The sequence below is a fragment of the Pecten maximus genome, chromosome 1 (assembly GCF_902652985.1).
Source record: "Pecten maximus chromosome 1, xPecMax1.1, whole genome shotgun sequence".
NCBI classification, from domain to species: domain Eukaryota; kingdom Metazoa; phylum Mollusca; class Bivalvia; order Pectinida; family Pectinidae; genus Pecten; species Pecten maximus.
In genome coordinates, this window is record NC_047015.1 from 59,756,813 (window position 1) to 59,777,680 (window position 20,868).

The 20,868-nt window shown below is 41.5% G+C and overlaps 1 protein-coding gene across 1 annotated transcript; it reads left to right on the top strand.

The window, feature by feature from the left end:
• The first annotated feature begins 10,402 nt into the window (after positions 1 to 10,402).
• On the top strand, positions 10,403 to 12,797 carry LOC117339621. The gene is made up of 2 exons (XM_033901317.1): positions 10,403 to 10,512; positions 11,317 to 12,797. The coding sequence occupies exons 1-2, from the start codon at positions 10,474 to 10,476 to the stop codon at positions 12,565 to 12,567; spliced, it is 1,290 nt and encodes a 429-aa protein (XP_033757208.1). The 5' UTR covers positions 10,403 to 10,473; the 3' UTR covers positions 12,568 to 12,797.
• The last annotated feature ends 8,071 nt before the right edge of the window (positions 12,798 to 20,868 follow it).

Sequence of the window (20,868 nt, forward strand, 5' to 3'; positions counted from 1 at the left end):
ACGGTTACAGAAGATCGACTTCTGTGTTGACAGGCGATGCGATTCACCACTGTCAACAGTCTCAGAAAACATAGTGGAACAACAACGCTCGCGTTATCCGCCGTACAGTCAACACATCAGTAAAACGTCCTCTGATGACTGGAAGGTGCAAACAAGTAATGCTTATATATAATTTGGCCAGCATACGGCAGGGTCCATGTTTGGAGACCAAGAAATACGACAAACCGTCAGGATCACGTGACACAACCTCATTTTTTGGTGGTGGTAGGGGTGGTGGGTTTGTCAATGGTCTGAGACGTCAAAAACCTCGGCGTCTGGTCAACGGTCTAAGACGTCAGATACCAGAAACCTCGGCGTCTGGTCAATGGTCTGAGACGTTAGAAACCTCGGCGTCTGGTCAACGGTCTGAGACGTTAGAAACCTCAGCGTCTGGTCAATGGTCTGAGACGTCAGAAACCTCGGCGTCTGGTCAATGGTCTGAGACGTTAGAAACCTCGGCGTCTGGTCAACGGTCTGAGACGTCAGAAACCTCGGCGTCTGGTCAATGGTCTGAGACGTTAGAAACCTCAGCGTCTGGTCAATGGTCTGAGACGTCAGAAACCTCGGCGTCTGGTCAATGGTCTGAGACGTTAGAAACCTCAGTGTCTGGTCAATGGTCTGAGACGTTAGAAACCTCGGCGTCTGGTCAGTGGTCTGAGACGTCAGAAACCTCGGCGTCTGGTCAACGGTCTGAGACGTCAGAAACCTCGGCGTCTGGTCAATGGTCTGAGACGTCAGAAACCTCGGCGTCTGGTCAACGGTCTGAGACGTCAGAAACCTCGTCGTCTGGTCAGTGGTCTGAGACGTTAGAAACCTCGGCGTCTGGTCAATGGTCTGAGACGTTAGAAACCTCAGCGTCTGCACAATGGTCTGAGATGTCAGATACCAGAAACCTCGGCGTCTGGTCAATGGTCTGAGACGTCAGAAACCAGAAACCTCGGCGTCTGGTCAACGGTTTGTGACGTCAGATACCAGAAACCTCGGCGCCTGGCCAATGGTCTGTGACGTCAGATACCAGAAACGTTGTGACTGTAACCGATATTGACAAACCCAATAATGATTGTTGTATTTTGTGATCCTCTTGATCAAGTTACATATTTTGGTGATTGGATTACGTATCTGATGAAAAGGGACAGTTGAAATCATTTTTTTTTTTTTTTAAACTTTCAGGAAAGATTTTTTAATTCCTAGCACTTCCAAATTTTGTAAATTTCTTTTCCTATCGACTGTTTAAAGTTTCGTTAGATAAAACATTTCTATTCATCAAATTATTCGAAGTGAAATAAAATGTTTTGTGATGAACATGTACACTCGATTGAACATCACAATTTCGCCATTGAAGTAAATATTAAAACAAAGGATCTATCTCCAGGAATTTAACGTTCCTTTACATTTACCACATGTTGTACAATATCTGCTATCGTCAATCACTGAAGCTGCTCAGCAAACAAGAAACAATCTAGATAACTACGACAAAGATTGAATTAACATCTCCTGTATTCTGTCATCACCAAATCATGATCACCCCTCACGATCATCTTCCCTCGTCCAAACTTCTCCGGAATCGCGCACAAGTAAAAGTTAAACTCGTCTAGACATCAATTTTCTTTTATGAGCTTTTTAACTATGGAATGTTCACTGAGAATCCGATCAGTAATGGGTCAGTAAAAATCAACTTGCATGGACAACAAACCAGTTTTAGAGCTCAGCTCACGTTGAACGATAACGTGACTCGTAACGATAAATACCATCTCCGGGGCCAGTTAAAACGAATAACAAACGCATGAGGTTATTTCCTGACTTTGACAGTGATTCAATATGACACACAGAGTCATGTCTCTACAGTCAAGATATGTTGGTATCCAAGTTCCGTGTCCGTCTGCAAACGACTTCAATATTCACAGTCACAGACATATCACTTCGACATATTGTGACAGCTGTATTGCCGGTGTAATTATTGCGCAAACATTTTGTTTTTCAGAGGTAAAACATATGATATTTTGCTCCTAGGATAATTGTATTTAACTGTTTGAGCATTGCATCATTATTATTATTTTATATATATATATCAGTTTTTCTTTGAAACTTGTGTCACATATGTGGAACTATATTATTCAAAGGAGTAATGATAATACGACAGAAAGGCCAGATTGAAATTAACATCGGTAATGTTCATCTCGAGGTAATGGTACATGTACGGACTGATGAAGTGAGTGAACCTCGTGTTAATGGTGTACGGACTGATGAAGTCAGGTGAACATCGTGTTAATGGTTCATGGACTGATGAAGGGAAGTGAACCTTGTGTTACTGGTACATGGGCTGATGAAGGGAGGTGAACCTCGTTTTAATAGTGTATAGACTGATGAAGACAAGTGAACCTCGTGTTAATGGTTCATGGACTGATGAAGGGAAGTGAACCTTGTGCTACTGGTACATGGGCTGATGAAGGGAAGTGAACCTCGTGTTAATGGTACATGGACTGATGAAGACAAGTGAACCTCGTGTTAATGGTACATGGACTGATGAAAGGAAGTGAACCACGTGTGAATGGTAAGTGGACTGATGAAGGGAAGTGAACCTCGTGTTAATGGTATATGGGCTGATGAAGGGAAGTGAACCTCGTGTTAATGGTAAGTGGACTGATGAAGAGAAGTCAACCTCGTGTTAATGGTGTATGGACTGATGAAGAGAAGTGAACCTTGTGTTACTGGTACATGGGCTGATGAAGGGAAGTGAACCTCGTGTTAATGGTACATGGACTGATGAAGGGAAGTGAACCACGTGTGAATGGTAAGTGGACTGATGAAGAGAAGTGAACCTTGTGTTAATGGTGAATGGACTGATGAAGGGAAGTGAACCTCGTGTTAATGGTATATGGGCTGATGAAGGGAAGTGAACCTCGTGTTAATGGTTCATGGACTGATGAAGGGAAGTGAACCTCGTGTTAATGGTGTATGGACTGATGAAGAGAAGTGAACCTTGTGTTACTGGTACATGGGCTGATGAAGGGAAGTGAACCTCGTTTTAATGGTGTATGGACTGATGAAGACAAGTGAACCTCGTGTTAATGGTGTACGGACTGATGAAGTGAGGTGAACATCGTGTTAATGGTGTATGGGCTGATGAAGAGAAGTGAACCTCGTGTTACTGGTACATGGGCTGATGAAGGGAAGTGAACCTCGTTTTAATGGTGTATGGACTGATGAAGACAAGTGAACCTCGTGTTAATGGTGTACGGACTGATGAAGTGAGGTGAACATCGTGTTAATGGTACATGGACTGATGAAGAGAAGTGAACCTCGTGTTAATGGTGTATGGACTGATGAAGAGAACTGAACATCGTGTTACTGGTGTACGGACTGATGAAGGGAGGTGAAACTTGTGTTACTGGTACATGGGCTGATGAAGGGAAGTGAACCTCGTGTTAATGGTGTATGGCCTGATGAAGTGAAGTGAACCTCATGTTAATGGTACATGGACTGATGAAGGGAAGTGAACCTCATGTTAATGGTACATGGACTGATGAAGGGAAGTGAACCTCATGTTAATGGTTCATGGCTGATGAAGGGAAGTTAACCTCTTGTTAATGGTTCATGGATGATGAAGGGAAGTGAACCTCGTGTTAATGGTGTATGGACTGATGAAGGGAAGTGAACCTCGTTTTAATGGTGTATGGACTGATGAAGACAAGTGAACCTCGTGTTAATGGTTCATGGACTGATGAAGGGAAGTTAACCTCTTGTTAATGGTTCATGGATGATGAAGGGAAGTGAACCTCGTGTTAATGGTAAGTGGACTGATGAAGGGAAGTGAACCTCGTTTTAATGGTGTATGGACTGATGAAGAGAAGTGAACCTCGTGTTAATGGTGTATGGACTGTTGAAGACAAGTGAACCTCGTGTTAATGGTGTATGGACTGATGAAGGGAAGTTAACCTCTTGTTAATGGTTCATGGCTGATGAAGTGAAGTGAACCTCGTGTTAATGGTACATGGACTGATGAAGGGAAGTGAACCTCGTTTTAATTGTGTATGGACTGATGAAGTGAAGTGAACCTCGTGTTAATGGTGTATGGACTGTTGAAGACAAGTGAACCTCGTGTTAATGGTGTATGGACTGATGAAGGGAAGTGAACCTCGTGTTAATTGTGTATGGACTGATGGAGAATGAACCTTGTGTTAATGGTTAATGGACTGATGAAGGGAAGTGAATCTCGTGTTAATGGTTCATGGACTGATGAAAGGAAGTGAACCTTGTGTTACTGGTACATGGACTGATGAAGGGAAGTGAACCTCGTTTTAATGGTGTATGGACTGATGAAGGGAAGTGAACCTTGTGTTAATTCTGTATGGACTGATAAGGTGAAGTGAACGTCGTGTTAATGGTGTATGGACTGATGAAGTGAAGCGAACCTCGTGTTGATGGTTCATGGACTGATGAAGGGAAGTGAACCTCGTTTTAATGGTGTATGGACTGATGAAGGGAAGTGAACCTTGTGTTAATGGTTCATGGACTGATGAAGAGAAGTGAACATCGTGTTAATGGTGTATGGCCTGATGAAGTGAAGTGAACCTCGTGTTAATGGTACATCCTTAAATCCTGAAATGGCAACACAAAGTATGATACTTTGAATATTCGCCGTAGACACATTCACTCCCTCACACATACACACACCCATCCCCACCCTCACACACCCTTACACACATACCCTCCCTTACACACACACACACACACACACCCTCCCTCACATACACACACCCATCCCCACCCTCACACACCCTTACACACCTACCCTCCCTTACACACACACACACACACACCCTCCCTCACATACACACACCCATCCCCACCCTCACACACCCTTACACACATTCACTCCCTCACACACACACACACACACACACACACCCTCCCTTACACACACATATATAAATGAATCTAAATTGCAGTATGTCGCCCCCAAAGCTATCTGATACGGTAATTACCCCTAGAAGTCTTCTCTACCGGAGTAAAAAATAAAACATTTTCATTGAAATGACGAAACTACATGTAATACAGGGTTAGTTCCGCACGTGCGAAAATGCCCAAATGAACACTCTCTGTTCTGTTTACATTACCAAATCTGACAGGTTTTATCCTATTCGGAGAAAACTATCGTAACTACTTATCTGTAGATCCACGCTGATTATTTAAATTAGTGTCACATTATCCAGCGCACTTATCGCTAGACACTCGACATGCGTATACCATTGTAATAACAATGTCGGACAAACGAGTTAGTGTTTATTATCAACTAACCTGTATCCTATTCCGTAATCAAACTTGCCTCTAAGCTGAGGACATCGCGCAATCGTTATTTACATAATGCACATGTTATTCAGTTAGTCAGTAAAGCATTTATGATCTGTCTGCATGCACATCTCCCTTAAAAGCACATAGAATTGTCGTTACGGAGTGGAGACTATTAAATTACTGTTATGGTTTTGGACGAGAAACATCATTGTTTGGAGAACATGTAAATGGCCCCCAGCGTTTGTCTCCAGCCCACATCGATTTCTCAATATTCATTCACATAAATTTTGGCTCATAGTCGCAACGTTTAGTAAAGTGCCTTTCTGAAGCAATTATAAAGGTTCTGACCCTTCTTGCTCACTTCCCCTCCATCCAACACATAACACTGCCCACTTCCCCTCCGTCCTACCCATAACACTCGCCCACTTCCCCTCCATCCTATCTATAACACTCGCCCACTTCCCCTCCATCCTACACATAACACTGCCCACTTCCCCTCCGTCCTACCCATAACACTCGCCCACTTCCCATCCATCCTCTCTATAACACTCGCCCACTTCCCCTCCATCCTATCTATAACACTCGCCCACTTCCCCTCCATCCTACACATAACACTGCCCAATCCCCCTCCGTCCTACCCATAACACTCGCCCATTTCCCCTCCGTCCTAACCATAACAATGCCCACTTCCCCTCCGTCCTACCCATCAACCTCACCCACTTCCCCTCCGTCCTATCTATAACACTCGCCCACTTCCCCTCCATCCTATCTATAACACTCGCCCACTTCCCCTCCATCCTATCTATAACACTCGCCCACTTCCCCTCCATCCTATCTATAACACTCGCCCACTTCCCCTCCGTCCTACTCATAACAATGCCCACTTCCCCTCCATCCTACCCATAACACTGCCCACTTCCCCTCCATCCTACCCATAACACTGCCCACTTCCCCTCCGTCCTACACATAACACTGCCCACTTCCCCTCCGTCCTACCCATAACACTGCCCACTTCCCCTCCGTCCTACACATAACACTGCCCCATTCCCCTCCGTCCTACACATAACACTTCCCATCCCCCTCGTCCTACCCATAACACTGCCCACTTCCCCTCCGTCCTACCCATAACACTGCCCACTTCCCCTCCGTCCTACACATAACACTGCCCACTTCCCCTCCAACCTACACATAACACTGCCCAATTCCCATCCATCCTACCCATAGCACTTCCCACTTCCCCTCCAACCTACACATAACACAGCCCACTTCCCCTCCATCCTACCCATAACACTGCCCACTTCCCCTCCATCCTATACATGACACAGCCAACTTCCCCTCCAACCTACTCATCACACAGCCAACTTCCCCTCCAACCTACACATAACACAGCCAACTTCCCCTCCAACCTACACATAACACTGCCCAATTCCCCTCCGTCCTACACATAACACTTCCCACTCCCCCTCGTCCTACCCATAACACTGCCTACTTCCCCTCCGTCCTACCCATAACACTGCCCACTTCCCCTCCGTCCTACACATAACACTGCCCACTTCCCCTCCAACCTACACATAACACTGCCCACTTCCCCTCCATCCTACCCATAACACTGCCCACTTCCCCTCCGTCCTACACATAACACTGCCCACTTCCCCTCCGTCCTACCCATAACACTCGCCCACTTCCCCTCCATCCTATCTATAACACTCGCCCACTTCCCCTCCATCCTACACATAACACTGCCCACTTCCCCTCCGTCCTACCCATAACACTCACCCACTTCCCCTCCATCCTATCTATAACACTGCCCACTTCCCCTCCAACCTACACATAACACTGCCCAATTCCCATCCATCCTACCCATAGCACTTCCCACTTCCCCTCCAACCTACACATAACACAGCCCACTTCCCCTCCATCCTACCCATAACAATGCCCACTTCCCCTCCATCCTATACATGACACAGCCAACTTCCCCTCCAACCTACTCATCACACAGCCAACTTCCCCTCCAACCTACACATAACACAGCCAACTTCCCCTCCAACCTACACATAACACTGCCCAATTCCCCTCCGTCCTACACATAACACTTCCCACTCCCCCTCGTCCTACCCATAACACTGCCTACTTCCCCTCCGTCCTACCCATAACACTGCCCACTTCCCCTCCGTCCTACACATAACACTGCCCACTTCCCCTCCAACCTACACATAACACTGCCCACTTCCCCTCCATCCTACACATAACACTGCCCACTTCCCCTCCGTCCTATCTATAACACTCGCCCACTTCCCCTCCATCCTATCTATAACACTCGCCCACTTCCCCTCCGTCCTACTCATAACAATGCCCACTTCCCCTCCATCCTACCCATAACACTGCCCACTTCCCCTCCATCCTACCCATAACACTGCCCACTTCCCCTCCGTCCTACACATAACACTGCCCACTTCCCCTCCGTCCTACCCATAACACTGCCCACTTCCCCTCCGTCCTACACATAACACTGCCCCATTCCCCTCCGTCCTACACATAACACTTCCCATCCCCCTCGTCCTACCCATAACACTGCCCACTTCCCCTCCGTCCTACCCATAACACTGCCCACTTCCCCTCCGTCCTACACATAACACTGCCCACTTCCCCTCCAACCTACACATAACACTGCCCAATTCCCATCCATCCTACCCATAGCACTTCCCACTTCCCCTCCAACCTACACATAACACAGCCCACTTCCCCTCCATCCTACCCATAACACTGCCCACTTCCCCTCCATCCTATACATGACACAGCCAACTTCCCCTCCAACCTACTCATCACACAGCCAACTTCCCCTCCAACCTACACATAACACAGCCAACTTCCCCTCCAACCTACACATAACACTGCCCAATTCCCCTCCGTCCTACACATAACACTTCCCACTCCCCCTCGTCCTACCCATAACACTGCCCACTTCCCCTCCGTCCTACCCATAACACTGCCCACTTCCCCTCCGTCCTACACATAACACTGCCCACTTCCCCTCCAACCTACACATAACACTGCCCACTTCCCCTCCATCCTACCCATAACACTGCCCACTTCCCCTCCGTCCTACACATAACACTGCCCACTTCCCCTCCGTCCTACCCATAACACTCGCCCACTTCCCCTCCATCCTATCTATAACACTCGCCCACTTCCCCTCCATCCTACACATAACACTGCCCACTTCCCCTCCGTCCTACCCATAACACTCACCCACTTCCCCTCCATCCTATCTATAACACTGCCCACTTCCCCTCCAACCTACACATAACACTGCCCAATTCCCATCCATCCTACCCATAGCACTTCCCACTTCCCCTCCAACCTACACATAACACAGCCCACTTCCCCTCCATCCTACCCATAACACTGCCCACTTCCCCTCCATCCTATACATGACACAGCCAACTTCCCCTCCAACCTACTCATCACACAGCCAACTTCCCCTCCAACCTACACATAACACAGCCAACTTCCCCTCCAACCTACACATAACACTGCCCAATTCCCCTCCGTCCTACACATAACACTTCCCACTCCCCCTCGTCCTACCCATAACACTGCCTACTTCCCCTCCGTCCTACCCATAACACTGCCCACTTCCCCTCCGTCCTACACATAACACTGCCCACTTCCCCTCCAACCTACACATAACACTGCCCCACTTCCCCTCCATCCTACACATAACACTGCCCACTTTCCCTCCGTCCTATCCATAACACTCGCCCACTTCCCCTCCGTCCTACCCATAACACTGCCCACTTCCCCTCCGTCCTACACATAACACTCACCCACTTCCCCTCCGTCCTACCCATAACACTCCACACTTCCCCTCCGTCCTACCCATAACACAGCCCACTTCCCATCCATCCTATCTATAACACTCGCCCACTTCCCCTCAGTCCTACCCATAACACTCACCCACTTCCCCTCCATCCTACCCATAACACTGCCCACTTTCCCGCCGTCCTACCCATAACACTCACCCACTTCCCCTCCATCCTACCCATAACACTGCCCACTTCCCCTCCATCCTACCCATAAACCTCGCCCACTTCCCCTCCGTCCTACCCATAACACTCACCCACTTCCCCTCCGTCCTACCCATAACACTGGCTACTTCCCCTCCGTCCTACCCATAACACTGCCCACTTCCCCTCCATCCTATCAATAACACTGCCCACTTTCCCTCCGTCCTACCCATAACACTCGCCCACTTCACCTCCGTCCTACACATAACACTGCCCACTTCCCCTCAGTCCTACCCATAACACTGCCCACTTCCCCTCCGTCCTACCCATAACACTCGCCCACTTCCCCTCCGTCCTACACATAACACTGCCCACTTCCCCTCAGTCCTACCCATAACACTGCCCACTTCCCCTCCATCCTACCAATAACACTGCCCACTTCCCCTCCGTCCTACCCATAACACTCACCCACTTCCCCTCCGTCCTACCCATAAACCTTGCTCACTTCCCCTCCGTACTATCCATAACGACCTTTTTTTGAATTTGAGGTGGTCTTTTTGTTCCTTGTACCCTCTAGTACCAGTTTCGTTATGAGGATTAAAAGGTAGACTCCGTGCAAAATCAAAAAGGTATTCATATTATCAATAAGACAACGAAGACCGTTGCTCCCATTTCAACACTTGAATTCATTATTATTCTCTCCTGTCTACTTTTTGTTTTGGTAGCAAGACCTACATATGGAAACGTATTTGGACCTTCTTTTGGTGTGATAAAACTTACTTAAATTGACTTAAATAAAACGACATGACGAGCATTTATCATGACTTGGCGATATGTTTTGTTCGACTTGGCAGTAAAGAACACAGAATGTCGAGATGAACCATCGCGATAATTGTTTCGAAAGTCGACAGACGACTTAGTGCAAAATCGACTTGTACCGATCTAGACATAAAGACGACTTAATAAAGTCGCCCGTATAACAAAAGTTATAACACCATGTCGACATGATCAAATTGACTTGTCTTTGAAACATAAAGAAGTCGACATCATGATGTTGTCTTGTTGTGAAATCACTTGGTAACTTCCTTCGTGTACAGTCATCATTGGTGATGTCCATGCATGAGTGTATAGCTGGATGTTGGCGACGCTGATAATAAAGATGGAATTATCAAAGGTAGGTTCAACACTGTTAATGCAGTACAAATAAGTATATGCATGATACAAGTAATTTACATAGTTTGCCAAGGATTTTATTATCATGAACGTAATGAAAATACAATGTATTTGATGAAAACAATATGAGTGAATTACTATAACTAAGCTTTATTGTTTTTGTTTGTCTATTTATATTGAAGATCGATAAATTCTTGATTTGTTAAAAAAAAAGAAAGAAATATCTACATATGCAAAATTATTTTCCTGTAACTGTTCTAAATGTTACCTTTTACCGTCTTATATGTGACTCTAATATAACACAGTAACATATAACAAAGTAAAAGGTAATATCGTCATAATCCCCTTGTATTCGCATTAAGCAACAAACAAAAGGTCACATTTTCTGTATTTCAAAGCAAAATAGGGGAAAATTGAATGAGAACAAAACTTGTTAACTTGCACAAAATGCACCTGCATATATTACTAGTATGTTGCTCTAGAGTTTGCATTGTTTTAGAAAGTTAATAAACAAAAGGCTGCATTTCTGGTTTAAATTAAACGTATATGTGTTCTATATTAACACAAAGGATGGCTATGTTTTAAGTTAGAAATAAGCCTCAAACTGTGAAATATGTGTGAGAATGAACAAATCTCGGCCCTGACGGATACTGTTCATTCTCACACATATTACACAGTTTGAGGCTTATCTCCATAACTTAAAATGAGGTTTTCTTTGTGTATATCGTGCATTATTTATAGCTGTATGTGTACTAAGCTTATAAAGGTGCTTATATATATCAAAATAATGTGGTTCTATTTTCAGTACCTGATATTTCTGTGTTGTTTAATGCGGTCAGAGGCTGTTATTCCATACCCAGGCGATAATGCACAAGTTGAAGACCTAGTCAGATACTACTTCGGACTTTTGTATAATTCACGCGAAATATGCGGTTTTCTTTTGTTTGTTCATGGAGTTCTCATAAGTACGTCAACACTGAAAAGAATGAAATTAAGACTTGGATTAAGGAGACACGCATGTGAAGTTCCATTACAAATAATAATACAGAAAATTATTGATATGCACCGAGATGGTTTTTGCAATTTAGGTTACAAAGCAATGTGGAGATTACTAAATGTTGTCCATGGGATAAGAGTAACTCAGAACACAGTAAGAGCATGTTTAAGCATCATGGACGTAGAAGGAGTGTATCTGAGATCAAGACGTTGCTTAAGACGGAGATTATATTATAGCAAAGGTCCTAACTACCTCGTACACATCGATGGATATGATAAGCTTAAACCGTTTGGTGTTGCTATTCATGGAGCTATAGATGGATTCTCAAGAAAGATATTGTGGTTAAAAGCTGGATTTTCTAATAACAATCCAAAATTAATTGCAAACTTATATCTTAAGTTCATCATCACGCTGGGAAGGGTTCCGCACATTGTAAGAGGAGATGCTGGTACCGAGAATGTATTAGTAAAGGACTTGCAAACGAGTCTCCGAATGCATCACGGTGATGAAATGGACGGCATTAGAAGTTACATTACAGCCAGATCAAGCGGTAACCAACGAATTGAACGTTTATGGGGTACCTTAAGAACTACATTCACTGACTTTTGGAGAAATAAATTCCAAGACATGAGAGATAGCGGCATGTTGGATACAACAAATCCTCTGCATATTGAATGCATACGATTTTGTTATTTACCCATCATTCAAGAACAATTGGATATATTCGTCTTGAACTGGAACTCTCACCGAATCAGAGCCCAACGACAACTCCGAATACCTCACGGAATCCCAGATGTACTTTACCATCAACCTGATATCTACGAAACTTCTGATTGCTCTCATCCACTTCCTTGTAATTTGGAGACCATAGACGAAATCGCAAGTGAATACACAACAGAATATCCGTCTCGAGGTTGTAAAGATGAGTTGCTGCAAATTCTTGAACTTGCAACTGGAATGGCTAGAGACGAAATTCCTCGTATTCAAACACTAAGGGATGCTGATGAGTTCTTGATTGCTTTGATACAGATGTTTGACCAATTTAATGGACCTCAATAAAGAATGATTACGTTCATAATATTGGAACAATCTACATGCTAACCTTTCAGGATTTGAGTGTGGATCTTATTTTGATGCATATAGATAAAAAAAAGATATAATGCATTCGAATCTCTACTTCATTAGATAGCTTTAAGTGTTAATGTTTTGATTGTTAGATTACTTACATGTGATTAATTATCAATTTCTTAGTATGCGTGATTAAATAATTGATAGACGTTGTATGGAAACATTGTTTGTTTCTTTTTCATGATACATTGATACCTATCACTAAGGTCATCTGACTCGGAGGTTCAGGATGACAGATAGCCATCTTGCTCTGTCCGTCGTCGTCCGCTGCACGAACACTTTTCGTTCAAACGACTTCTTCTCAGTAACAAAAAAGCTCTTTAAAGTTGTGTTTAGAAAGTAGGTACCTGGAATTAAGTGCTACTTGAACGGCCCTTATGAGAAGTTATCTACAACTATTTGCAAGGTTATGTATCTATAACGCTGATAATGAATTTAAAGCATGGTGAGGTAAGGGTACTAAACCAAGTTTTATAAGAGCGCAGCTCGAAGGGCCGCGAGCGGAGCTCTGTCTATGACTGATAAGTGGTACCTCTAAAAAGAGTTGCCTCCCTTTCCATACATACGGACAAAGATGGTCTAATGGTCCAAAACCGGAAGTAGTATTTCATGGTGAAATAGACTGGATTACCTGCATTAGTACCAATTTTCTCCGCTAGACTGCGCTCATTAATACTAATTTCAAAGAATTTCGCGTAGTTGTATTTTTGGAGCGAAGCCTAGCGGAGAGTAGAAAAAATACGGCAGGCAATCCAGTCTAATGATGAAATAACCTTAAACCAAAGTCACCGGAAGTTGCTATCTTTTAAAAAAACTTAATTGGAGTATGGAAATATTTTAGCCACATTTCTTTTGCTTTAAATTAAAAAAAAAGAAAGTATGACTAATTTGCTTTTGTTTTTTATTTTCGCATTGAAATTGCGTCGGAAACAAAAACGCATACGAGATAACGCTGTTTGTTGCCATGAGTGACGTCATTAAATACAACATCAAAGATAGACTGGATTGCCTGCCGTAGTTTTTCTTCTCTCCGCTAGGCTTCGCTCCGAAAATTAGTATTAATGAGCGCAGCCTAGCGGAGAGAATTGGTACTAAGGCAGGTAATCCAGTCTACGTCAAAGATGACGCTACTATTTCCAGAGAATTTCGATACAGGCAATCAGTTTGATCAGTTCTGCAGTTGACAGTACGAATGCTAATCCGAGTAACGCTGTTTTAATTAGTTTAAAAGATTACATATGTAACTGCGCTCTTCCAAGGCTTTGCCTTCAATCATATTAAACTTTGTATATATAAAATTCAATTTTCCTTGCAACAAGCATTTCTTTTGACTGAAAAAATAACGTTATCATCTCATCAATCTCTCCCAGGGTGCATTGCGCTCTGCTACATTCACCTCTGTCAACGTCTTACCAGAATTTCAAGATTCTTGTAAAACGTATTTCAGACCATTGATAATATTTTTAAAGCATTTCTTAACTTCTTTCTGTTTGGTTCATTTATAAAATATTTCTAATTGTTCGTGAAAATAACCAGACCGTTAGAATATTTACATAAACGTTATGGATTTTATATCGCGGACGGGTATTTGTGAGCCAATTGTCACGATTTGCATACGCCGGCCGCTGTGTTATGTGACGTCATAATGCACATAACAATACATAACGTCGCGATTTGGCGTACTTTGTGAGACGTTGACAGAGGTGAATGGGGCATAGCGCAAGGAACCCTGGGAGAGATTGTCATCTCATTACGTAAAAATGACGTCACCATTTGTAACGTCGTTTTTCATTGGCTGATACAATATGGCGCAGTGATTTCTTCAAAAATATATTCGCTGAACAAATTGGAATTTTCACAGAATTTCGTGTAGTAAATTAAATTCTAAGGATTAAATTGAACATATTTTTATGTTATGAAGCTGTAATACAAAAATCAGAGTGTACTCTTTTTCATAAACCGCTTACTCTGATTTTTGTGTTACATCTCCATAACATAAAAATATATTCAAGCTAATCCTTAAATATCCAGGAAGCACTTTCAGACCATTAAAATGTAAAGTTTATAAAATAAGATGACAAAACTACTTTCGATATTTTTGAAGATGTCTGCCATTCAAATGTGAAAATAGGGGTGAATTATATGAAAAAGTTTGTTTGGGCAACTTTTTGTGTGAATCTTCTTAACGGGGAAGAATTATCCAAACAGAAGATCATTTATCATGTATATATCCAAAAAATTACTACTTACTTGCGGTACATGTTTTAATTGCTGATTTCATCTCTGCATTCGATATATTGGATAATTCATATTATCCCACAACTTGGCTGTTATCCAGTGAATTCGCCCGTTTAATATTTTTCGTATTTGTAACTAGTTACATATGAACCTTTGTGACGTTGTGACAGAGTCAATGACGTGCTGACAAGAACAATGACGTGACATTGGAAACAATTATGCGATGTTATGAAATGAAGATGGCGGAATAGAAATATCTGCCTATTCCAACACGATTTGGACTTTCATCTATCAAAAGAGAAACCTATTAAGTTATGCGATAAAAAATATCTCAAATGAGCTTTCATTTCATATTCAATTTTATGAAACTCGTCTCGAAGTTATTATTTTTGCTCGCCACAGGCTCGCAAAACAATAAGTAACTTCAAGAGTCGTTTCATAAAATCGAATACGAAATGAAAACCCATTTGAGATCCTCTATATATCGTCTACATTAAGCAGGTTTTGCTTTGTTTATTTATAATACATACAGTATATGCTAGAGAATATATATATACTGCTTTATCTTAGAATTAACAAGCGTCCAAGTCTTTTATTCAATTTCTTGTTTATTGGGGGATTATTATAGTTACCAGCAAAATAAGTAACAATGTGCCCGAATCGCTCACCTGCTAACTTATGAACATAGTGTGAGTTAAACCACTTTAAAGACTTTGAATAAAAGTCAGGGCCATTCATTTGAGCAAACTTTGTAGCCCTACATCCAAGCTTGCTACTGGCCTAATATCAGGTCTCTGGGCATTTTGGTTCATGAGAAGAAGTCGTTTGAAGATTTTAGACTATTTGATCCCTGTGACCTTGAATGAAGGTCAATGTCATTCATTTGAACAAACTTGGTAGCGGTCCATCCCAGCTTGCTACTGGCCCAATATCAGGTCACTAGGCCTCTTGGTTCATGAGAAGAAGTCGTTTGAAGAGTTTAGCCTATTTGACCCATGTGACCTTGAATGAGTGTCAAGGTCATTCATTTGAACAAACTTTGTAGCCCTCCATCCAAGCTTGCTACTGGACCAATATGAGGTGTCTAGGCCTTTTAGTTAATGAGAAGAAGTCGTTTAAATGGAAAAAGTTGACGCCGGACGGACGGACGGACGACGGACACCGCACCATGGCATAAGGGCAAGTGAGCTAATGAATATTTTACATTTTACAATATGGTTTGCCCTCGTTTGACCGATTTTGAGTTTCAGGTATGATATTGTGACTGTGTCGATAATGAATAATATTTGCCAACTTACTTGGAACGTTTGCATTTTTGCAATTTTGACATCAGTACCTAAACAGATTTCGGCCTTTAAGGTTGACTGGTGCATAAAGTACTATTTTGTCAACCTAATATTACATCAAAACATGGCTTCTACCACAACAAAAAGATTGTGAGATTCTCATCTGTGCAACTCTTTTTAGAGATGACGATAACCTCGGAAAATCCAGTCCAGCTGTAAGTCATTGTGGACACCATTCCCAGTTTCATTTCGTGGACTAATTGAAGCTGTTGAGATGGAGGTGCGATGATTGGGGTTCAACTTTCTTTAATGTTTCTTTGCATTATTTTCACAGAGGTTTTTATTCTGCAATAAATAATATGAAATACCGACATTGTAATCTTAGCTGACAAATGTCACTGGTGATGGTAGCATATTGATTATTATTCCCTAACCTAACCTTCAACACAAACTCCTTAACCTTAACCCCAACCTTTAAATTGATCAATCCTAAACCCTAATTCTAAACTCGAAAAATTATGATCTACTTTTACCGTATACTCTACTTTACCCGCCTTTATCACAGTCATGTGATATCCAGCCTTCTTTAAAGATCATTCTATGGTTTGACGTTTACAGTGGTAAGCAAACAACCACTTGTTTTGGCTTTCATAGTTATCAGGATGATTGTTCTGCATCTTCTGCCAGCAGTTGATCACTGTAGGTTTAGTTCTTTCTGGTCACTAACAAACGACTGCATCATATCTCCAAAGTCTTGTTGAAATAACATTTGGGAAGACAATTTGTTGTGCAGCGTGGATGTTAAGTGCATTGTATGAGAGTCGGCTCAAATTAAGAAATTGAAACACCATTCGTTGCAAACCATGATTGATCGAAATTTTTAGTTAAATATGCTCTTGTTGCAATAGACTAGGAGTTACAAAACAAAATAGGAACAAAAGTTGCATAAACGAAAAAAGAAGCCATTCATCGTCCGTTATTAAATGTCTTGCAAATAATAAGAAATACCATCATCTCAACATAATCATAATTCAAACTCAACATCGATTAAACAAGGGCAAAACATCAACAAAAATCTAGACATGCATGGAGACTCCTGAAAGGTACAAGGAGAATAGAACCAGGTGTTCCAGAAGAGTAAGCGTTCTCTGCTTCATCGACGACACTCGCCATACAAATGTAGGTAAAATCCGGGTAAAATACCCAAGTAAGTTTAACCGCACCATACACTTAGGACTCCTCAGTGGTGCTAAATTTGATTGACATGTTAAACTTCAATTATACCGAAATCCGATGTTGTAATTTTTATAATAAGTACTATGTAAATTACAGATCCATATATTTCACATGCATCACTTGCAAACGACAATTTCAAACTACAACACGACCGCACAGTAGCAAAAAATGGGAGTCTGACTTACTCATGTCTTTTCACCCAGACAAATGTAATGTACATCACACCCAAACATAACAAGATAACCCACCAATACACACTTTACAATCCCATTCTACAGTCAGTTGACTCCAGCAGATAGCTAGGCATTACACTGCAAAACACAAGCCTATCAATAACATTACATGTAACGCGAACAGGTCACTAGGTTTTCTTAAACGCAACTGAAACATAAATTCAGCACACATAGATAAACATGCATTCAAAGCCATAGAAAGACCCAAACTGGAGTACTGTGCCTCCATCTGGGACCCACGCACTAAATTGAAACACAACAAATGGAAACAAGAGGCCCACAGGGCCTGTATCGCTCACCTGGATATTTCAGTAAATATTGGAAAGATCTGCTACAATAGTACTGCTGTATATTATTATAGGTTAAGTGACCCCTTTTGACCCCGCGCTTCAGACCACTCAGGGAGGTCAGCCCCACCATTTGTACAATTATGAATTGCCAACCCATAAGGATGCTACCAGCCAAATATGAGTCAGATCCATTGCTTACTTTCACAGAGGAAGTCGTTTATATCATTATAGACAAATTGATCCCTTTAGGCTCCGCCCATCAGGCCCCGGGGGGGTAGCCCCACCATTTGTACAATTTTGAATTCCTATCTCATATGGATGTTTCCAGTCAAATTTGGTTAGATTATGATCAGCGGTTATGAAGAAGAAGTCATTTGAAGAAATTGTTGACGGACGGCCGGACCAGGTGAGCTAAAACACAACGCGGAGCAGCATGATACGTACAAATCAGATACCACAACACTAGTTTAGTCTCTGACATTTTACATACACTACAGTACCCAGCACTACAAGCAAGACGCATGCAAACCTGTCTCATACTACTCTACAGAATTGTACTCCACACTAATACCAACTAACCCAGGAACCAGACTCACACACTCACTCACACTCAAACCTATCACTTCAAACAAAGGACACATATAAATGTTCATTCTTTCATTCAATAATACAATGGAACCTCCTGCCACAAGCAGCAGTAAAATGCACACAACTTGAGGGTTACTATGCACATCTCTCTATATTAACCCATGAAACCCTCACATCCACAAAGTTAAAAAACATTTTTAAAAAAAACCTCTTTTAACTTTCCCACATCCTGCGACTAAAGAGATGTGGGAATCGGTTGCAGCAGGGTTTTTGTCAGCTAATTTGGGAAAGAGCCCCTGAGAAAAAAGTGCAATTGACATTTCATTAGTTAATAACTCGTATTTACAAAAGCCTGAACTGTTAATGTCAACAATCCGTGGCCAATGCTTAGTTTCTAGTCATGACAAGTAATTCTTAAAATTATATCAATTTTGTGAACTTCTTGGAGATTTTTATTTAAAACAGCCCTCATGGCATTTTTTCCAGTTATCATTAAATTATACTAAGCACTAGGCTTTCATTACCTTTACTTGTGCATCCATATTTCTGAATTCTGTAGTTGTCTTTGATTATAGATTTTAGAACGGGTATTGAGAAGGCTTGTTGTAAACATCTTGCTGAGTAAATATACTGCTTTATCAGGGGTAAAATAAAATTATCAGTTTTAAAATACACATTTTTGTTGTTTCTCATACCAAAGATGAAAGTTTCTTTATTGATAGTAAATGGTATAAATAAAGAATCTAACAAAAACACAAACTCCTCAAAAAAAGTCTGCACTTCCTTACACTCCCACAGTAAATGCACTATTGTTTCTTGTTCTGTTTTGCAAAAGAAACATTGCGGATGATCAGATAATCCAATTTTGAATAAATATGAGTTGGTAGTTAATATATGCTGGTTTATTCTATATTGAAGCCAGTGTTATTTTGAACTTTTAGTGACAATAAAAGGAGTCAGATAAATAATTTTCCAAGTTTGCTCATCAAATTGAAATATGTTATTCCATTTTCTTTTCCCAGTAGAAACACAGTTATTTAAAGAAAGTCTATTATAGAAATCTTTTGAGTCTCTTGTCATACAAAATTTCAAGGTTAGGGGGTATTATCGAATAAGATGGAAGTTTGTTATCTAATTCCTTATGTGCAATGTAATTTTTCACAGAACTTATTATACCATGGAATATAAGAAAGTTGGTATTGATGTCATATTTTTTCTTTAAATTCTTGAAATTGGTAATATAAACAGGTCATTAATTAAACTTGCGCCCTTACTGTACCAGTTCCTGTAAAATACCGTTTTCTACAAAAAAAATGTATTTACTTTTATATTTTCATTAAACCAAATAGGAGTTTTCAGTATGGAAGCATTCTTACTAGTTAAAAGGTTTTCGTGATCTTTAAGATATCTCCAAGCTTTGCATACATCTTTCCAAAAACTATTTTTACACTTCCTTTAACATTCTTTGATGTATTCTGGACCCCAGTTAGCCAAAAGTCCTGTATCAATGGTATTTTATCAATGGTATTTCTTAGTGAACACCGAAAAAGGCGATCTAAAGCATCAAGTCGATGTTCGTGATATCGACGTAATTTAGTTTTCACGACAAGTCGCAACACATTTCAACATTTTAATTTGTTTATACGACTTAAATACGACGGTAAGTTGTGTTGTTACGAAAAAGTCGACTTTCATATATCGACATCATAACTAAATCGACTTGATGCATCTTGATATTTTTGTTTCGCGACTTAAATATTACGACAAATTGTGATGTTATTTTAACATGTCGACATCTCAATGACGACATGTCTTGTTAGAAGTGAACAAATCGACATAAATTATGTCGAGAAAGTGACATATATCACAACAAGTAGAGGCCCTAAAAACCTACAAGTTTGGCAGAGGTGTTGGCAATCATGATTCCGAAAAGTTTTTCTCTGGTCCCGTAGACGGCGGATGCTTATTTCTTAATCTTAATTTATTGACTGAGTTTTCTAAATGGAAGTCCTATAAACAGGAAAACAAATCCAGCTAAAATGCGAAAATCAAACTCAAGGCATTTATACATACAAAGCCATCGATATTACACACCCGGGTGGAAAAATACAATAAAAATGTCAATTTTCCTCTTTATTTCCTCTTAATTTCCAACGGATTCGCACAACATTTTACACACTTCTTAATCATTGTCTCCTCTTCCAGCTCATACTCTTCGCATCATTTTCATTTACAGAAAAATAAAATCAGGAAAAATTATATAACAAGCACACAGAGCCTCCTCTTTACGTTGGACAATTTATTAGCTACTAAATTCATCTACCAACTCGGAAATGACAAGAGAATCCCAGGAAAAGGACA

Coding starts and splice junctions, on each gene's coding strand:
- LOC117339621 (XM_033901317.1), top strand. CDS start 10,474: ATGTTGGCGACGCTGATAATAAAGATGGAATTATCAAAG. Junction 10,513..11,316: donor TAAAGATGGAATTATCAAAG/GTAGGTTCAACA, acceptor TTCTATTTTCAG/TACCTGATATTTCTGTGTTG.